The 15,560-nt window shown below is 27.1% G+C and overlaps 1 protein-coding gene across 3 annotated transcripts; it reads right to left on the reverse strand.

Moving 5' to 3' along the window:
- Window positions 1-5,188: 5,188 nt before the first annotated feature.
- Window positions 5,189-11,247, reverse strand: LOC109795526 (homeobox-leucine zipper protein MERISTEM L1). Of its 3 annotated transcripts, none has more exons than XM_029270655.2 (12): window positions 10,507-11,247; window positions 9,740-9,988; window positions 9,532-9,649; window positions 8,437-8,625; window positions 7,902-8,327; window positions 7,259-7,360; window positions 6,971-7,171; window positions 6,721-6,895; window positions 6,326-6,576; window positions 6,060-6,155; window positions 5,558-5,953; window positions 5,189-5,459 (listed from the first exon to the last, which is right to left on the reverse strand). In XM_029270655.2, exons 2-11 carry the CDS (start codon window positions 9,952-9,954, stop codon window positions 5,576-5,578), a joined length of 2,151 nt encoding a protein of 716 aa, XP_029126488.1. In that variant the 5' UTR covers window positions 9,955-9,988; window positions 10,507-11,247; the 3' UTR covers window positions 5,189-5,459; window positions 5,558-5,575. The 3 variants fall into 3 exon arrangements, with proteins under 3 accessions (XP_029126488.1, XP_020210648.1, XP_082916283.1); XM_020355059.3 differs by having other exon boundaries at window positions 10,492-11,246; XM_083060157.1 differs by lacking the exons at window positions 9,532-9,649; window positions 9,740-9,988; window positions 10,507-11,247 and adding an exon at window positions 8,819-8,958.
- Between the last annotated feature and the right edge of the window lie 4,313 nt (window positions 11,248-15,560).

A 15,560-nucleotide genomic window follows, 5' to 3' on the forward strand; every position in this document is an offset into this window, starting at 1 on the left:
GAGGTGTCATTGGACAAAATACAAACCAAATTCAACCCTAGGAAGAGAAATATCACTCTACAGGAACATGACTACTCATGTCCTTTTTTCTACATTTGGAGGACGAAACTACAGCCCATATAATGTTTTTGCATATTTTCATTCATGGTTTGGACTTGGAGTTACTATTATAAGTGGATTAGAGTCCAACTAGATTTGCCGTTGGATCTCAAATGTCACTTTTTACAACATAATTGCATGCATGTTTTATCTGGTTTCCTTTCCTTTTGGTCACTTTAGCTACATAGGAATTGTGTCATTTTAAAAAATGAGGAGTCTAATAGTGAACAAATATTTTACTTGTTTAAATTTAGAGCTTCGTCTTGGCTACATATCCATCAAAATGAAAAAATTTTCTTTAATTTTATTTTTATGAATGATCAATTAATCCCATTAAGACAAAGTATGTCACTTATTATGAGGTAACTTGCCTAGTTATGTGGTTGAAGAGCTTGATTTTTTACTTCACACTATTAAGAGAAAATTGAATATATTATAATAATATTATTGTCGTGCATTTCTCATAAAATAATAAGAGTTGTTTTTATACAAAATCACTTTGATGAGGCATAAAAAAAAAAATCACTTTGATGTTTGTTAGAGAGAAATTTCCAATGTCTTGGACTTGAATTGAATACATTGTTGTAAAATGCATATTGGTAATCCGCTATAACCAAAGTGTTAATTATTGGAGTTTTTGAGAAATTTGTAGCTCATATTAGTTTAGTTAAACTTTCTAATGTTTAGGGTTAGTGGGAGTTTGAGATTGTGCATTTGCTTATTGATCTGTATAAGATATATAATTTGATAACATCATTTTTATCATCATATGTTTTATAACATTATTAAGATGCTCGAGCCATTTTGTATTGAAATTGTATATCATGTTTTCCTGTATGTATCCTTATTGTGTATGTATAGTTTTGATACGTGTGATCATTGGCCGGAGTCATAATTTTTTTTAGTGGGTACAAAAAAAAATCTATAATATTTTCACATAAAAAATATTCTTTCTACAAAATACATAATCTCAAGACAAAAGAGATCCAAAATAATTATAAAGCAACACTATTGTTTTATAAGCTTCTAAAATATTTTTAATTTTTTTATATAAAATTTTAAATTATTTCTTAAAAAAGCTTCTTATGAAAAAAAACACTTAATTTTTATGGGACAAATTCTTCTAATTATAAATATTAATAAAAAAAAGTCTTGTGGGGCCAACAACCCCCATTCATATATTTGTGGATCCCCACTAGTAATGTGTCTGATGTTTATCCCCATTGAATATAAAATTCTTCATAGTTAATAATTCACATATATATATATATATATAATTAATATTTTTATAATTATATTTTGTTTTCAATAATTAAACTAATGCCATTTAAGAAGGATATTATCGAAATTTTGTGAATCAATATTGTTTGGTTATTAGGTAGATTAAATTTTAGATTATTAATATTAAGTATGAAAATATAATTTATGATATTTCATTTTATATATAGATACTACTTTTGATCCTTATAGTATATATCAGCGTGTTTATGATGAGTTGGATCCTTGCTTGATATCTAAATGAAGGCTTTTTACTTTCATCTCTGGTTGTTACTTGTTATTGAAGTTGTGACTTCCGTAAGCAATTTTCTTTGATATAATAACATTGTGCGGAATATGAACAGCTAGGTTGGCCTATCACTAAATAGTGAAATATATAGTATACACAGTTTAGTTACTTTCATCTCTGGTTGTTACTTGTTATTAATATTAATTCTTCTGTTGGAATAAGTTTCTAGCAAAAACGTTCTCCCAAAACCATGAATACGCAATATGTAATTGGGACCAGAACCATTTGTCCTTTTTCAAATTATTACCTGAACTTTCTATGCAGTGTGCAGGGCATCTACATGTATTGACTGAAGAGCCATGCGACGACATTATTGAACATGTCAACCACAATTTGCCTTAAAAGGAATAGAAACACTGAAACAGCCAGCACTGCAATATCATTCGTGTGTTCTCCCAAAACGCCAACAGATGGACTAGCAAGTGACAAATTACCCAAACCTGTAACTAAATACAGCCTAGTTTCTTGTATGTATTCGTATGTATGGTAAATTACGATTTCATTATCTTTTGTAAAAGGGGTTCATATTCAATATTCTACCATGTTTTTGAGTAAAATTGCCTTTTGTAAAACTTATTTACGAGAAATATACAAAATAAAAAAGGATCATTTACTATTTATTACCATACCACACGTCCTTCCCACACTTTATAACCTAATAAACTAAGCGTTTGAGTTCATTAGTTTCTTTATCAGCAGACACCAGACAGCAGCTTTTCGAACCTTGTTTGGGTACCGCGGTTAAACATTTCATAAATGTTTGGAAAGAGAAAAGTCATTTGGGCAAGTAGCAGGAGGCCAGTGTAACTACTAACTACATTAATTTGTGTATCTTTTCTTGCAGTGGTAGGCCACATCTCAAATTAACACCACCCAACTTAAGGATGCTTTCTTTGCCTTTTATTTTTTATTATTTAAATTTATTTTGCATTGATTGGTGCACCAGCCCAAAGATATTACGTTTCAAAGTTTTTTTTTTTTTAAATCTCTCTCTTCATTTCATCAACCATCTTATCGGCCTTCTTTATTTTCTTCCTATTTCTTTAATGTATAAAAAAGTATATATAATTAAGAATAAATACATTAAATGCTCTTAAATTTAAAAAAGAAATTAGGTTGATTGTCGATATATTGTTACATGAGAATGAATATATTGAATATATAAGAGAACATCATGATCAAGAACGCAATTTGTTAAGATGTGGAATACAAGCTTTAACATTATAGAACTAATTTGAATAGTGTTTATAGATGTAATTGCTGGTGACTTCAAGTTAAACATAGATTCCACAAACTTACAAATATACATATTCAATAATGACAAGCATAATATAGATTGTCTCAAACCTTATCCCAACCAAAAAGTGGCCATTCTTAGTTTTCTAATAAACCCACCAAAGAGTGAATTATATAATCAAGTTTAAAATTTAAAAGATCTCATGCACGAAAGCGATTCTAACCCCCAAGCAACAATTATACCAATTTTTACTTTATTTATTTATGGGTTTTTGACTTGAAATAGAGTACAGGCCTATTGTACAGCCAACATGGCTGCTGAGGCAAATTCAAGAACTGTGGACCACAGTAAAAGCAATGCCATCCTAACATTTTCATTCCACAATTTCCCTTTTAAACAGTGTTTAAAACTAGACATTTCTTTTTACGAGTGTTTAAAACTAAATTACCTATTAACTATATTGAATTAAAAGTAGTTTATTTAAATTAAATTAAACTATAGAATAGATAAAAAAAATTAAACTAAACTAATTTTTAATTTAATGAACTATAGTTCTACAAGTTCAAATACATTATTTAAACTGAATTAACCTTTTTTTTACAATAAATTTAACTAAATTATATTATAAAAAATATTATTTTTATTTCAAATCCATTCTTATTCTCAAACTTATACTAATAAACTAAAATGTATCCAACATCAATTTCATTTGAAAAAACTAAAATCTTTCAAGTAATAAGTAAACTAAAATTTCTTGTCAAAAATTACTTACTAAAAATTAAAGTAAAATAGTTCAAATTCACATAAGTAATAATTTTGGAATCACTAATTGATGTTTTATCTATTGAACTATACTTTATAATAAATTAAAAAATTTTGTATTTTAAATCAATTTTTTTTCTTGTGATTTGAGTTGAATGGAATTAATTTTTGTAGTAATTTAGTTTTTAAATCAAACATAAATTTAATTTAATTTTTATAAAAAAAATAATTGAGTATTTTTTATAGTTTAGTTCAATTTACTTTTCTAGTAGTTTAGCTTGAAATAGTTTTTGAATAGTCCAATCAATTGGTAAGAAATTTATTTATACTCAATTAATTCTCTCGAGTTTGAGTTATATATAAATATGTAGTTGTATTAAATATTTAGAGGGAAAAACATGTGAACTCCAAAAAAATATTATTTTTCCTTTATATTTAACTAAAAATAGTAAAACAATAATAAAGATGAATCATACACAAACAAGAAAAATTAAAACAAAAAAACATAATTTAAAATTTTTGTAATAATTTTTTTAAAGTGTTAAATAATTTGATTTATAATCAATGTGTTTAAAAAATGTTTAATTTTAGTATATTATGTATAAAGTCAAATCAATAAAAAAATCATTGTAAATATAATTTTTCAAATAATTACTAAAAATAATATTTTAATTATTCATGTTAATATATAATTGGGTTACAGAATTTAAAAAAAAAAATATTTAAAATATGTAGTCTTATTTATAATAAAAATCATTATTTGTGTAGATTGAATACAACAATTATGCAAAAGTTATTGTAACTTTTAAAATTTTTTTATTTATAACTATAGTGCACCAAACTGCTTTCTTCATAGAAGTTTAGTTTTTTTTAACTGAACTTAAAATATAATTTAGTTTAACTTTTATAAAAAATAGTTAATTTTTTTTTATAATTTAGTTTAGTTTAGTTTTTAAAATATATTTTAGTTCAAAATAATTTTCTGAATATACCCTTATTCTTCGTTGACTTAAAACTGATTAATAATCTCCTTTTTCCACAAAGCGCGTATCTTGGCTTCCTCTAGGGTTTTTAGTTTTCACAATACCCCGCAGGAGTATCGCTAATAAACGCCTTAAGAGTAATGTTATATTTATGAGTGATATATATATAGGGATTTAGCAATCTGAGTAATATATTTTTCTACAATATTCTCTCATTAACTTTTTTTTTTTATATTTTTAATTTAGACTGCATACATCAAATATTGAATGAAAAAGTAATAAATATGTTTAATATCTTAGAATAATAAGCATTCAATGTATTTGTTCATTTAATAAAAAAGAGATTTAGTCATAAAATGAAGCTCTATCTATACACATGTGCAATTATGGTTAATTTGTAACGATTGTTTCAAAGACAAGAACGTTATAATGGAGAAGAAATTAGTTCAAGTCTAGAAGTCGACATTAGAAAAACTTGAAGAAAGTTTCTCCAAGTTACAGCACAATAATAAAAGGTATAGGCAAAGATTAAGATAGATATGGAGAGAAATCGAGAGTTTTATTATGTTTATATATATCAAGGACACAGATGGAACTACATTCGCATTCATTAGGGAAAGTCAATGCCCGAACCTAATATCATTCCTAGATGATGGATGAAGTAAGTTTCTGGTAGCTAAGGTGCCTAATAAGTTCTAACATTAGACCTAAGATACTTCAAGGTGCGATAATTGACTTGTTTCCCTTGAACTGAACACTTCAGTATGGACCACTTCCTTGCCTATCTGTCATCTTTCTCTATTTTTTTTATCTGCATGCAATACAAGAAAAATTAAAATTAGTGATGAAAAAAATTATATATACGTAACATTTAATTTAGTATAGATCGAAGGTCATCTATTTGCTTACTATTTGAGGGAACAGCACCTAATTAGGTGCTGCGGCACCCGTCACTGCAGCAGTGATTCGATCAACAGTGCACTTAATCAAATTGCTAACAGTGGTGACCGAACCAATAGACAGTTTTGCAGTTGGAGCCGAATCAACCAATATCTGAAATGCAACTGTCAGAAGACAGCCTCCAGACCCAGTCTCAATTATGGGCCCTGGCCCGTTTTTCATTCCAGACCCATCAGGGAGAACAGCAAAGCCCGAAGGGAGCAGGGCAACATAATCTGGATTGCCACCACCCAGCACAAGATTCATGGCAACTATATCAACAGGAGCATACACTACATATGATCCTGCAGCATCACTCCAACACTCTTGAAGTATGATCATGTTGCTTTGGGTGGTATTCGAACTCTACAATTTGCATTCACCAAACACCATTTTAATTAGGTTTTAATGATATATATACATAAACATGTGCCAATTGTACCTATTTAGCATGCTAACACAAACAACTTACATTCACACGAAGTAAAGAGACAGAGTTTCCAGGATCACGACCATTTCCTATGTGTGCTACTTCTTCAACAATAGCCCCATTCGAGAGAATGTCCCACTGTAAATTCAATAACATTATGCAAATTCGAAGAATGAGCAATAACTACCGATTAAGCTTCCATCCAAGGCCAAGCAAGGATCAATAATTATAATAAGGAAATGTTAATATATTCTTTAACACACTCTAAATCTAATTAAAATACCCCTCAATTTCTCAGAAAGAATTACCCGATTTCTCGCTTTTTCATCTCGAAGAAAATGAAAAACCCTCGTTGGAGGGACTGGGAGCCACAAAGAAGTTGCAGCACTGAGCACAATACCGGGAGGCCTGCCAGGATCATTCACACTCTTTCGGGTCATGACCCTCAAATCTTCACCACCAATTGTTAGTGGTGTCCAAACATGTGCGGTAGAAGCGCCAACACCATTACAAAAGCTCAACATCATCCTTTCAGCTAGATTCAGCATACTTTTCCTTCCTATAACGACTCAAAGTCATAATAATTAACTCACTTATTCTTGTAATTGAGTGTAATTAAGGATTTCTAGCTTTTTAACATAATCTTAAAAATGAATGGAACAACAATAGAAGAAATTAAGATCACGAAATGTGAAATATTTACCACAAAGATCCCCTGCTGGTATGTTGGTGGCGTTTACACTAGCAAAACGTTCGCATTGCCTATCTAATGATGCCACCCACCGAGTAGCTCCAAAGGCAAGGCAAGAATTAACAAAGTGTTTGTAAAGGTCATGCACTTCTCTACCATCTACTTCAACATGTTCAACCCAGATAACCTGAAGAAAACAATTGATAGGGGTTAGTTGCAATAAAGTTTTCTCGATTACAGAAGTTTATAAATGAAATATGACCTTAGAATATCCATTTGGCAATTCTTGAATTATGCAACCAGAAGGTCGCCTTTGGCATCCTCTGACAGCACCAGGTCGCAGATGATCCAATGATAAATCCACAACAACCCATGATTCATCCGAGTGCTTCTTACAGTACCTCACGAAATAGTGTTCGCGGGTAGGAACAAGAGGTGTAGGGACCTGGAACTCAGCTGCCATCTGAAACAACAAATTAAATTATAAATTTTAAGATATGACATTATTTTTCTCACGTTTAATCAAATTAATAAAACTTTGCATGCGTACCACTTGCAAGGCTCCATTGTAACTTCCGGCAATTCCAGTTGACAGAACTTCGAGTGTCACTGCTCTTGTAACGATGCCGCAAAACACGTTTGCCCATTGATCCTGAAAATCATATCATCAATATAGGTTAATGCATGTGCTTCTGAAAATTGTTCATTATATATGTATTTGTGGGTTCTATATATTTAAACTTCTTACCTTTGTGAAATCACTGTCATAACTTCAAAATAACATTTTTATTTTGACATAGTAATTGTATTATTTACTAATAAATACTATAAAAAAGTTAAAGGCTCACAATAAAGGTTAATTGTATTAAAACTTAAAAGACACTAAAAAATAAATTAGTAAAATATAAAAATAATTATACTTTATTTAATATATATGCTGTCATTTTCAATAATTAATCTTTGAAAAACATTGTAAAATTTACCTATAAATCTATTTTACTTAATATATTACATCAATAATGTCTTACCTTCCATATAAATGGATAAAATGAAGATAGATAAAAAACACAAACGAAAGTGAAAAACATAATAGATAGAGAGATATAAAATAAGTATGAATGAGTTTAGAAAATTAAAAACCATACTTTTACTGATGTTCCCATAATACAATTAGGAACGACAGTAACACTTACCACATCCATAAGCATCTCAACTATTCTAGCATGACTCATGATGACAACCGCGGATTGCCTTGAAGCTTCGGTTTTGAAGCCCAAATTTTGACCTATTGCCCTAGGGAAAGTCCTCTGGTATTCTTCTTCATTAAGAATCTCAGTGCCGTAGCTTCCAGCGACCCATAAAGGTTCTGCAGACAGAGCCAACCTTGTAACTTCATCCATAGCCATGAGAGCAAGCTCAACAATCATGAGTTTGTCAGCATCAGTAGGAAGTGGAAATGCCCTAAAAGGGTCATTGCCATCATACATTTCTCCCACCATGCCTGGCTGTGCTCCATAGTTACCACCAACTCCCAGATCAAGCGAGCGCGAAGGCATGTTATAGTAAGAACCCGGGGATTTTGGAGAAAACTTGGTCGCAATTGCAGAAACCCTATCGATCTGAAACATTAAAGTAAAGAAGAGAAAGAGATGGATCAAAAAATATGTTATAAATAATGAGATAAAGCTAATTGTTGTAATAAACAAACATGTTTAGTGGTTTAATTACTTCTTCTCTTAATCGCGCATTTTCGAGCCTCAATTCCTGCTCGTCAAAGGACATTTCACCAACAGCAGCTGGGCCTCCACAGGTAGGGCATGTAGCATTTCTTAGTAACTCCTTGTACCTAATGTTATCTGCTCGAAGCTTTTCATTCTCAGACTTCAGAAGATTGTTCTCATGGCGTTCATGTTGAGTCTGTATACATGATCAAAGAATATTATTAGATAATGATGCAACATGTATTCGATATGTTTAATTAAGACAAGCCAAGTTAGTGTTAGTGACATATCAAGGATTTCGTACGGGCAGATAGAGAAGGATAAATGCTCACTCTAAAATGGAGTCGAATTGGGGGTGAAAAGAAAAATGAAAAAAATTGAATACTCACAGTCAAATGCATGTTTTATGTCTGAGACAGATCTGAGTTAGTACCATCTTTAGGTAACCGTTTTGCTTAATTTGTTGACAGAAAATATGCTTAAAAAATTGCCTTTAAAAAACTAGATCATTCTCATTTGTGTTTTACTTAATTAAAAATAATACTTTATACTAAAGTATTGGTTTTTAATTGAATAATGTGTAACATCAATCCCATTTTGGGAGATGAGGTGGATCAAAGAGATAGAAAGAGAAAAGAAAAAAAATACTTTATTAAAAGAAATATAAAGTATTGTTGTTTTAATTGAAGACCGCGTAACATCTACCCGATTTTGGATAAATCCGGTGAATGCAAGAAAGAAAGGAAGGAAAAAAAAAAAAAACTTCATTAAAAAAAATACTTTTTTTGTTAAAGTATTGTTTTTTAATGGAATAATGATGAGAAAGCTCTACCCAATTTTGAAGTGAATAAAAGAGAAAGTGATACGTGTAATAAATTAATACGATGAAAGATAAAAAAGAAAGTGATACATGTAATAAATAAATTAATATGATAAAAGTATTAAAAAAAAAGTTTGAAGAAGGAGGAGAGAGAAAGTAAGTAAAGGATTTTTTATTTTTTATTTTTTTTAATTAGAAGAAGTAGGAAAGAGACGAATAAAGGTAATTATCCTTGGAAATGCAAAAGTCAAAGTGTTGTTTGTGTAACGTTGTCTCCTTTACCTTCACTTGAGTGCGTTTGTTTTGGAACCAGAACTTGATTTGCATAGGCTCCAGCCCAAGCTCTTGGCTCAGCTCTTTCCTCTGTTTGTCATCTGGGTGAGGGCATTCCTTGAAGAATCTGACAAGACCAAAGAGTTGGAGAAATTAATTAAGAAAATGAATTAATTAGATTAAAAAAAAAAAAGTGAATTGGAACATTGATCCTTACGATTCCATTTCTTGAATTTGATGTTGTGTGTGGCGATGATAACGCTTCCTCCTTGCTGCTTGGTCGAGATCTTGGTCGTCACCGGAAGGGGGAGCTTCCATTGTATCGATATCATTCGATATATCATCTCTGTTCCTTCCCAAAGGATCATTCTCCGAGGATGTCATGTTCAGCAACCCTTGCTGAGGATTGAAAGCATTCTGACTGTGATACATTGTCAAATCCTTGACCACGTTCTTATTCTTCAATCTGCATGCCAACATACAAAGTCAAAAATAGTCAACAATTATACAAGAGAGTAGGACCGACAAAAAAATGTTTATTTTTATTTTAACAATAAAAAACACACCATGCAGCCATGGTCTCTCATTCATGAGTGGTATCGGGAAAGACTAAAAAAAGAAAAAGTGGTTTGACAAAAAGCCTTTCTCACGAAAAAGCCAAGAAGCTTTCTTTTGGAAAACCATTTATTTTGCAAAATTGAGGTGAAAAAAAAAACCCTTTTATAATTGTCAACTAAATCATTGAGAACCAACCATTGATGTGTGTTCTCTGAGCAAAAATTTGGATAGAGAAATTAATAGAAAAATGTTCCAAATACAAAATGCTGTATTAAGGAAGAAATTAAAGGGCTTTGCCCAAAATCTTTTAAATAGTGTGAGGAATAATGTAAAAAATGTCAGTACAATAATGTACTTTATGTTATATTAAGAGAAAAAAAGGGTAAGAAATTAAAGAGAGGAAGAGGTCACCTAATCTTGATCAACCTTAGATGAGAGATAGAGGCATCTGTTTTCCGACCACACTTGAAAGCCTCTATCTGTGGTGAAGTTATGTGCTCTCTTCCTTCGTTTTATAGCTCTTGAGCTTTAGGTGTGGTTTCTAAATTGCCCTGAAATTCCTGCTGAAAGTGTGGCTTTGAAGAAAGAGTTGGTTTCAAAACCCTCTGTATCTGCCGAAGAACCATGAGCGAAGTTAATAAGGTTCTTTAAGGCTAGATAGTGGACATTGATGACTCTTGATTTGTGTTTATCGTGATACACTCTCTTATATGCAAAAAAACAATGTTTTAGAGGAGAGTTATGGAGAATTCAGAAAAGACAACCGAGAAAAGGGTGCAAGGTTGACAATGGCAAGAAAAACCAAAAAGGATTGAACGCACACTGAGATAGTGGGATGGAGGTGAGTGCATTGAACCGATGTCACACTCTCTCTCATACTCTGACGCCAAGTAACCGAAACATGGATTAATTATAATCAAGTCAAAAGCTGAGATATACATATACGTTAGCGAAGAAAAATAGGGAAAGCATAGAAAAAGGTAACTTGCAGGGTTCTAATGTTGTGGGGCTGCGGAGAAACCTATGCTATGGGTAAGACTTGTTTTAGGACACTAAGGGAGGAACTAAAGGGTGGGGCAAAAAATGAAAAAAAATAAAAATTTGGGGTGAAGATGATCAGATGAAGGAGAAGAGAGAAGAAGATGGTGTGTAGTTATTGCAGAGCGTAAAGAGCGGGTGTAACTGCATTAATGGAGAGACCAATGATATAAATGCTTAATGTAGAGGGAGAATAATGCAATTTCTTTTTTGTCTTCCTGACTTAATGACAATGTTTTCTCTCAAATTAATCTAATTTGATTTGAAAAAAAGTAAAGTCTGATAAAAATTATTTTAATTAAAAGTTAAATTTAAACATTGTCCGAATAATTTATCATTAAATTCATTAAAATTTAATTATACTTTTAGTATATCAAATTTGATGTATATATTATTATTATTTTGTTCTTAAAATTTAAATTTTTTATTTTTAGTTTTTAAAATATTAAAAATTTTATTTTAATCTTTTAAATTTTAAATTTATTATTTTGGTTTTCAATTTTAAAAAATATGATTTTAATCTTTATATTTTTGTTCTTCAAATTTAAAATGTGTATTTTTAATTTTTAAAATATAAAAATTATTATTTTCATCTCTATACTCAAATAGCGTTAGTAAATTTATCGCACAAAATTATTTTACTTATATTATTATCAGTAAAAATATCATAATAAACTTGTCTCAATTTTTCATTATCATTTATAATATTAGTAGTTATGAGAGATTAAAATAATATATTTTTTAAAAAAAATTATAGAGATTAAAAGGATAAACTTCAAATTTGAGATTAAAATAATAATTTTTATATTTTGGAGACTAAAAATATATTTTAAATTTGAGAGACAAAAAAAATACATACAAGTACTAAAACAATATTTTTTTAAAAAAATATAGAAATTAAAATATAAAATTTAAATTTAGAGGAAAAAAAATAATTATCCTAAAATTAAGGGACTAAATCATAATTAAACCTATAATAAAATAACATAAAAGAATATGTAAATATAATTTTAAATCTTTAATAAAAAAAATATTTTTAATTTCTTAAAAGTTATATCTAGACACTAGTACCTTTTTTTTCTTCTTTGATAACCAGTAACTGGAGTAAAAGTATCTCTCTTCTATATATATCAAACAATAAAGAAAATAAAGAAATTATATATAATAATTGGACTTTCAATTAAACATTTATTTTTTTTTTAAATATATACAATTTATCAATATATTCATACTGTAGATAAGACAAATCTTTTATGTAAAATCATGTGATAAATAAATAATGTACTTGAATTTATTAAATTGTGATTATACATGTAATGAATAATACCAAAGAACGATTCAAAAACTTATAAGTCATACTGTAGAGCCAAATTTCTAATGACTTAGGACAAATAAATTGGGATTTTAGGATATGAAGTACAGATGAAAATCAAATATAAAAATTAAATTGTTAGTTTATAAGAAAACTAATGTTGTTTAAATATAAATTCAAATGATTATTAAATTTAGTAAATAAACATATACTTTATATTTTGGAAAGTAAAACACCTATTTGTAAATGCATGTCTCACTTCTAATTTCACGCATATTTAAAAAATATATTTATTTAAAAAATCAAAGTTTTATACTTTAATCAACATAATTAATAGTTAAATTTCTCTAAGATTTTTAAGATTACAAAGAGAATGAGACATTCAAGCATATAAAATATATTTGATTATAATATCACATATTTTTGCAAATATATATTGTGAAATGATAAAATAACTATTTGTAAATAAAATAATTTTTATTAATTTTTTATATTTAAATTTTAATCTGTGACATCCATAAAACATATTTTTTTGTTATACAAATATAATTATTAATTAAAGAGACATTAAGTTTATATTTAAAAAATATCAATTTAAATAATTTTTCAAATTTAATATTAAAGAGATATTATGTAATTTAAAAAAATATATGATTTTAATATTTGTATATATGTTTCTTGTCCTTCAAATTTAAAATATGTATTTTTAGTTCTTCAAATATAAAATTATTGTTTTTATTTCTCTACTCAAATATTGTTAATAAATATGTCGCACAAAATTATTTTATCAATGTTATTATTAGTGAAAATATCATAATAAATCAATTGATATTATAAGATTGTCTTAATTTGTCATTGTTATTTATGATATTAATTTTTATTATGAAGGACTAAAACAACATATATATTTTTTAAATTATAGATACTAAAAAAGGTAAATTTAAATATGAGAGATTAAAATAATAATTTTTATATTTTAGAGATTAAAAATATATTTTAAATTTGAGAGACAAAAAAAATACATACAAATACTAAAATAATATTTTTTAAAAAAAAATTATAAGAATTAAAACACAAATTTTAAATTTAGAGGATAAAAAATAACTATCCTAAATTTAAAAGATTAAAACATAATTAAACCTACAATAAATAACATAAAAATATGTAAATATGTTTTTAAATATTTAATAAAACTTTCTATTTTTCATTTCTTAAAAACTATATGTAGATACTATTTAGTACCTTTTTTTTCCTTTAATATTATTTGTATGGTGTGGGTAACTCTACACGGTATTTGCATTGCTGGGGAGTGGGGTTTGCCAAGTAATTTCCTGATTTTTGTTTGTGTAAACGTTTTTCTTAAGTCAGATTATTTGTAAAATATGATATATAGTCAATAACTGGTTAACTTAGCTGTCAAAAAGGAAAAAAAATAACTGGTCAAATTAAATAATTAATGACAAGTAATTATTTTTATTTGATAATATTTTTTAATGAAAGGTTTTAAAAATAACCATTATTTAATATAAAGTTTTCTTTTTAAATTTTTTTTTTGGAAGAGAAATACCAATAATATATTTTTGATTAAATTGTACTTTTGGTCTCTCTATAATATTAAATCTACAAATTTTGTCTTCAATTTTTAAATTCACAAGTTCCAATTCCTTGATTTTTTAAAATATACAATTTTAATCCCCTTACTATATGTACATTCGTTAACGGTTAAAAGTATAACATTTGTTATGATCTAACGTTAGATAGATGACATGATAAGTAGTATTTAATAATATTCACATTAAAATATATTTTTAGTTCTCATTTTCATCATTTTACTATTTTTATGTAATAAAACTAAAAATAAAAGTTAAATTTAAGTTGAATATTATAAAATATTAATTGTCTTATTAATTATTTATACAACTATAGATGATGATTAATATTACAATTTTAATGATCAACGGATAAATATTTAACAAAAGAATCAAATTTTAAAATTTAATGAAATTTGAAAACTAAAATTATGAGAGAAAAATAAAGGATAAAAAAATTATAAATTTGATTTTATAAAAATATCAAAGTGTAATTTAATCCACTTTTTAACATTTTTTAACTCAAATTTATTAAAAATTATAATTTTTTTTTGTAAATATTACATTTTATTTAATGAATTTCCTTATAAATAATTTACAATAGTTTCTAATAAATTTTAACTAATAATTAACAAAAAATATATTATAAAATATTTTATTAACACTTCTTTTTTAACCATACATTTCATTTAAAATGCACTCTAATAATAATATTGGTTAAATTATAAAATTATAAAACGAGACTCAATAAATAAAAATTAAAATCTACTTTTTTATCAATTTTAATAAATTTAAATCAATAATTAGGAAAATATATTAAAAAAATTTGTGGCTAACATTTTTCTTGTTAATACGAAATTTCTCAAGAACATATATAACATGAAATTATTTTTTTTATTTATTGAAATTCTATGACAACAACATGTTTCAAACAAATAATCATACACATATTATATCAACTTTCATTGTTAGGTCAAATTTAGTGATTTTTATTAAATAAAATATATTTGGTAAAAACTTAAATCTATTTTTGATTTTTATAATTTTACGAATGAGAAAATTTATTTTTAAAATATTTTATTGTAAATTTAGTCATTTTAATTTTTAAAATTAAATAATGTTGATCTAATATTAATATTTCACCCAAAATTTATTATAATATAATGATGTATACCTTATAGTTACATATTATTAAAAAAATATTTTTACCCACATAATAAATATAATATTTATTAGTATATTATTAAAAAGTGTGTATATAAATTATAATGACATACAAAATATATTATTAAATCTTATTTAAAATTAACACTAAAATTATGTGTAGTTATATGTCAAATAGATATATACTAACATATATTGTATTTGTATATTTTTTTATATCACTATATATAATACTTTTTTATAATAATTAAATTAAAAAAATGATAACGTGTTTGCAAGTTATACTCTTTAACTGTTACTTAATCACGTTGACTTTTGATGTAAAGAACAATATTGATTTTTACAACCTATATGTTATGTTTCTTTTTTATTTTAAT

The sequence above is a fragment of the Cajanus cajan genome, chromosome 7 (assembly GCF_000230855.2).
Source record: "Cajanus cajan strain Asha chromosome 7, NIPB_CcT2T_4, whole genome shotgun sequence".
In the NCBI taxonomy this organism is placed as follows: Eukaryota; Viridiplantae; Streptophyta; class Magnoliopsida; order Fabales; family Fabaceae; genus Cajanus; species Cajanus cajan.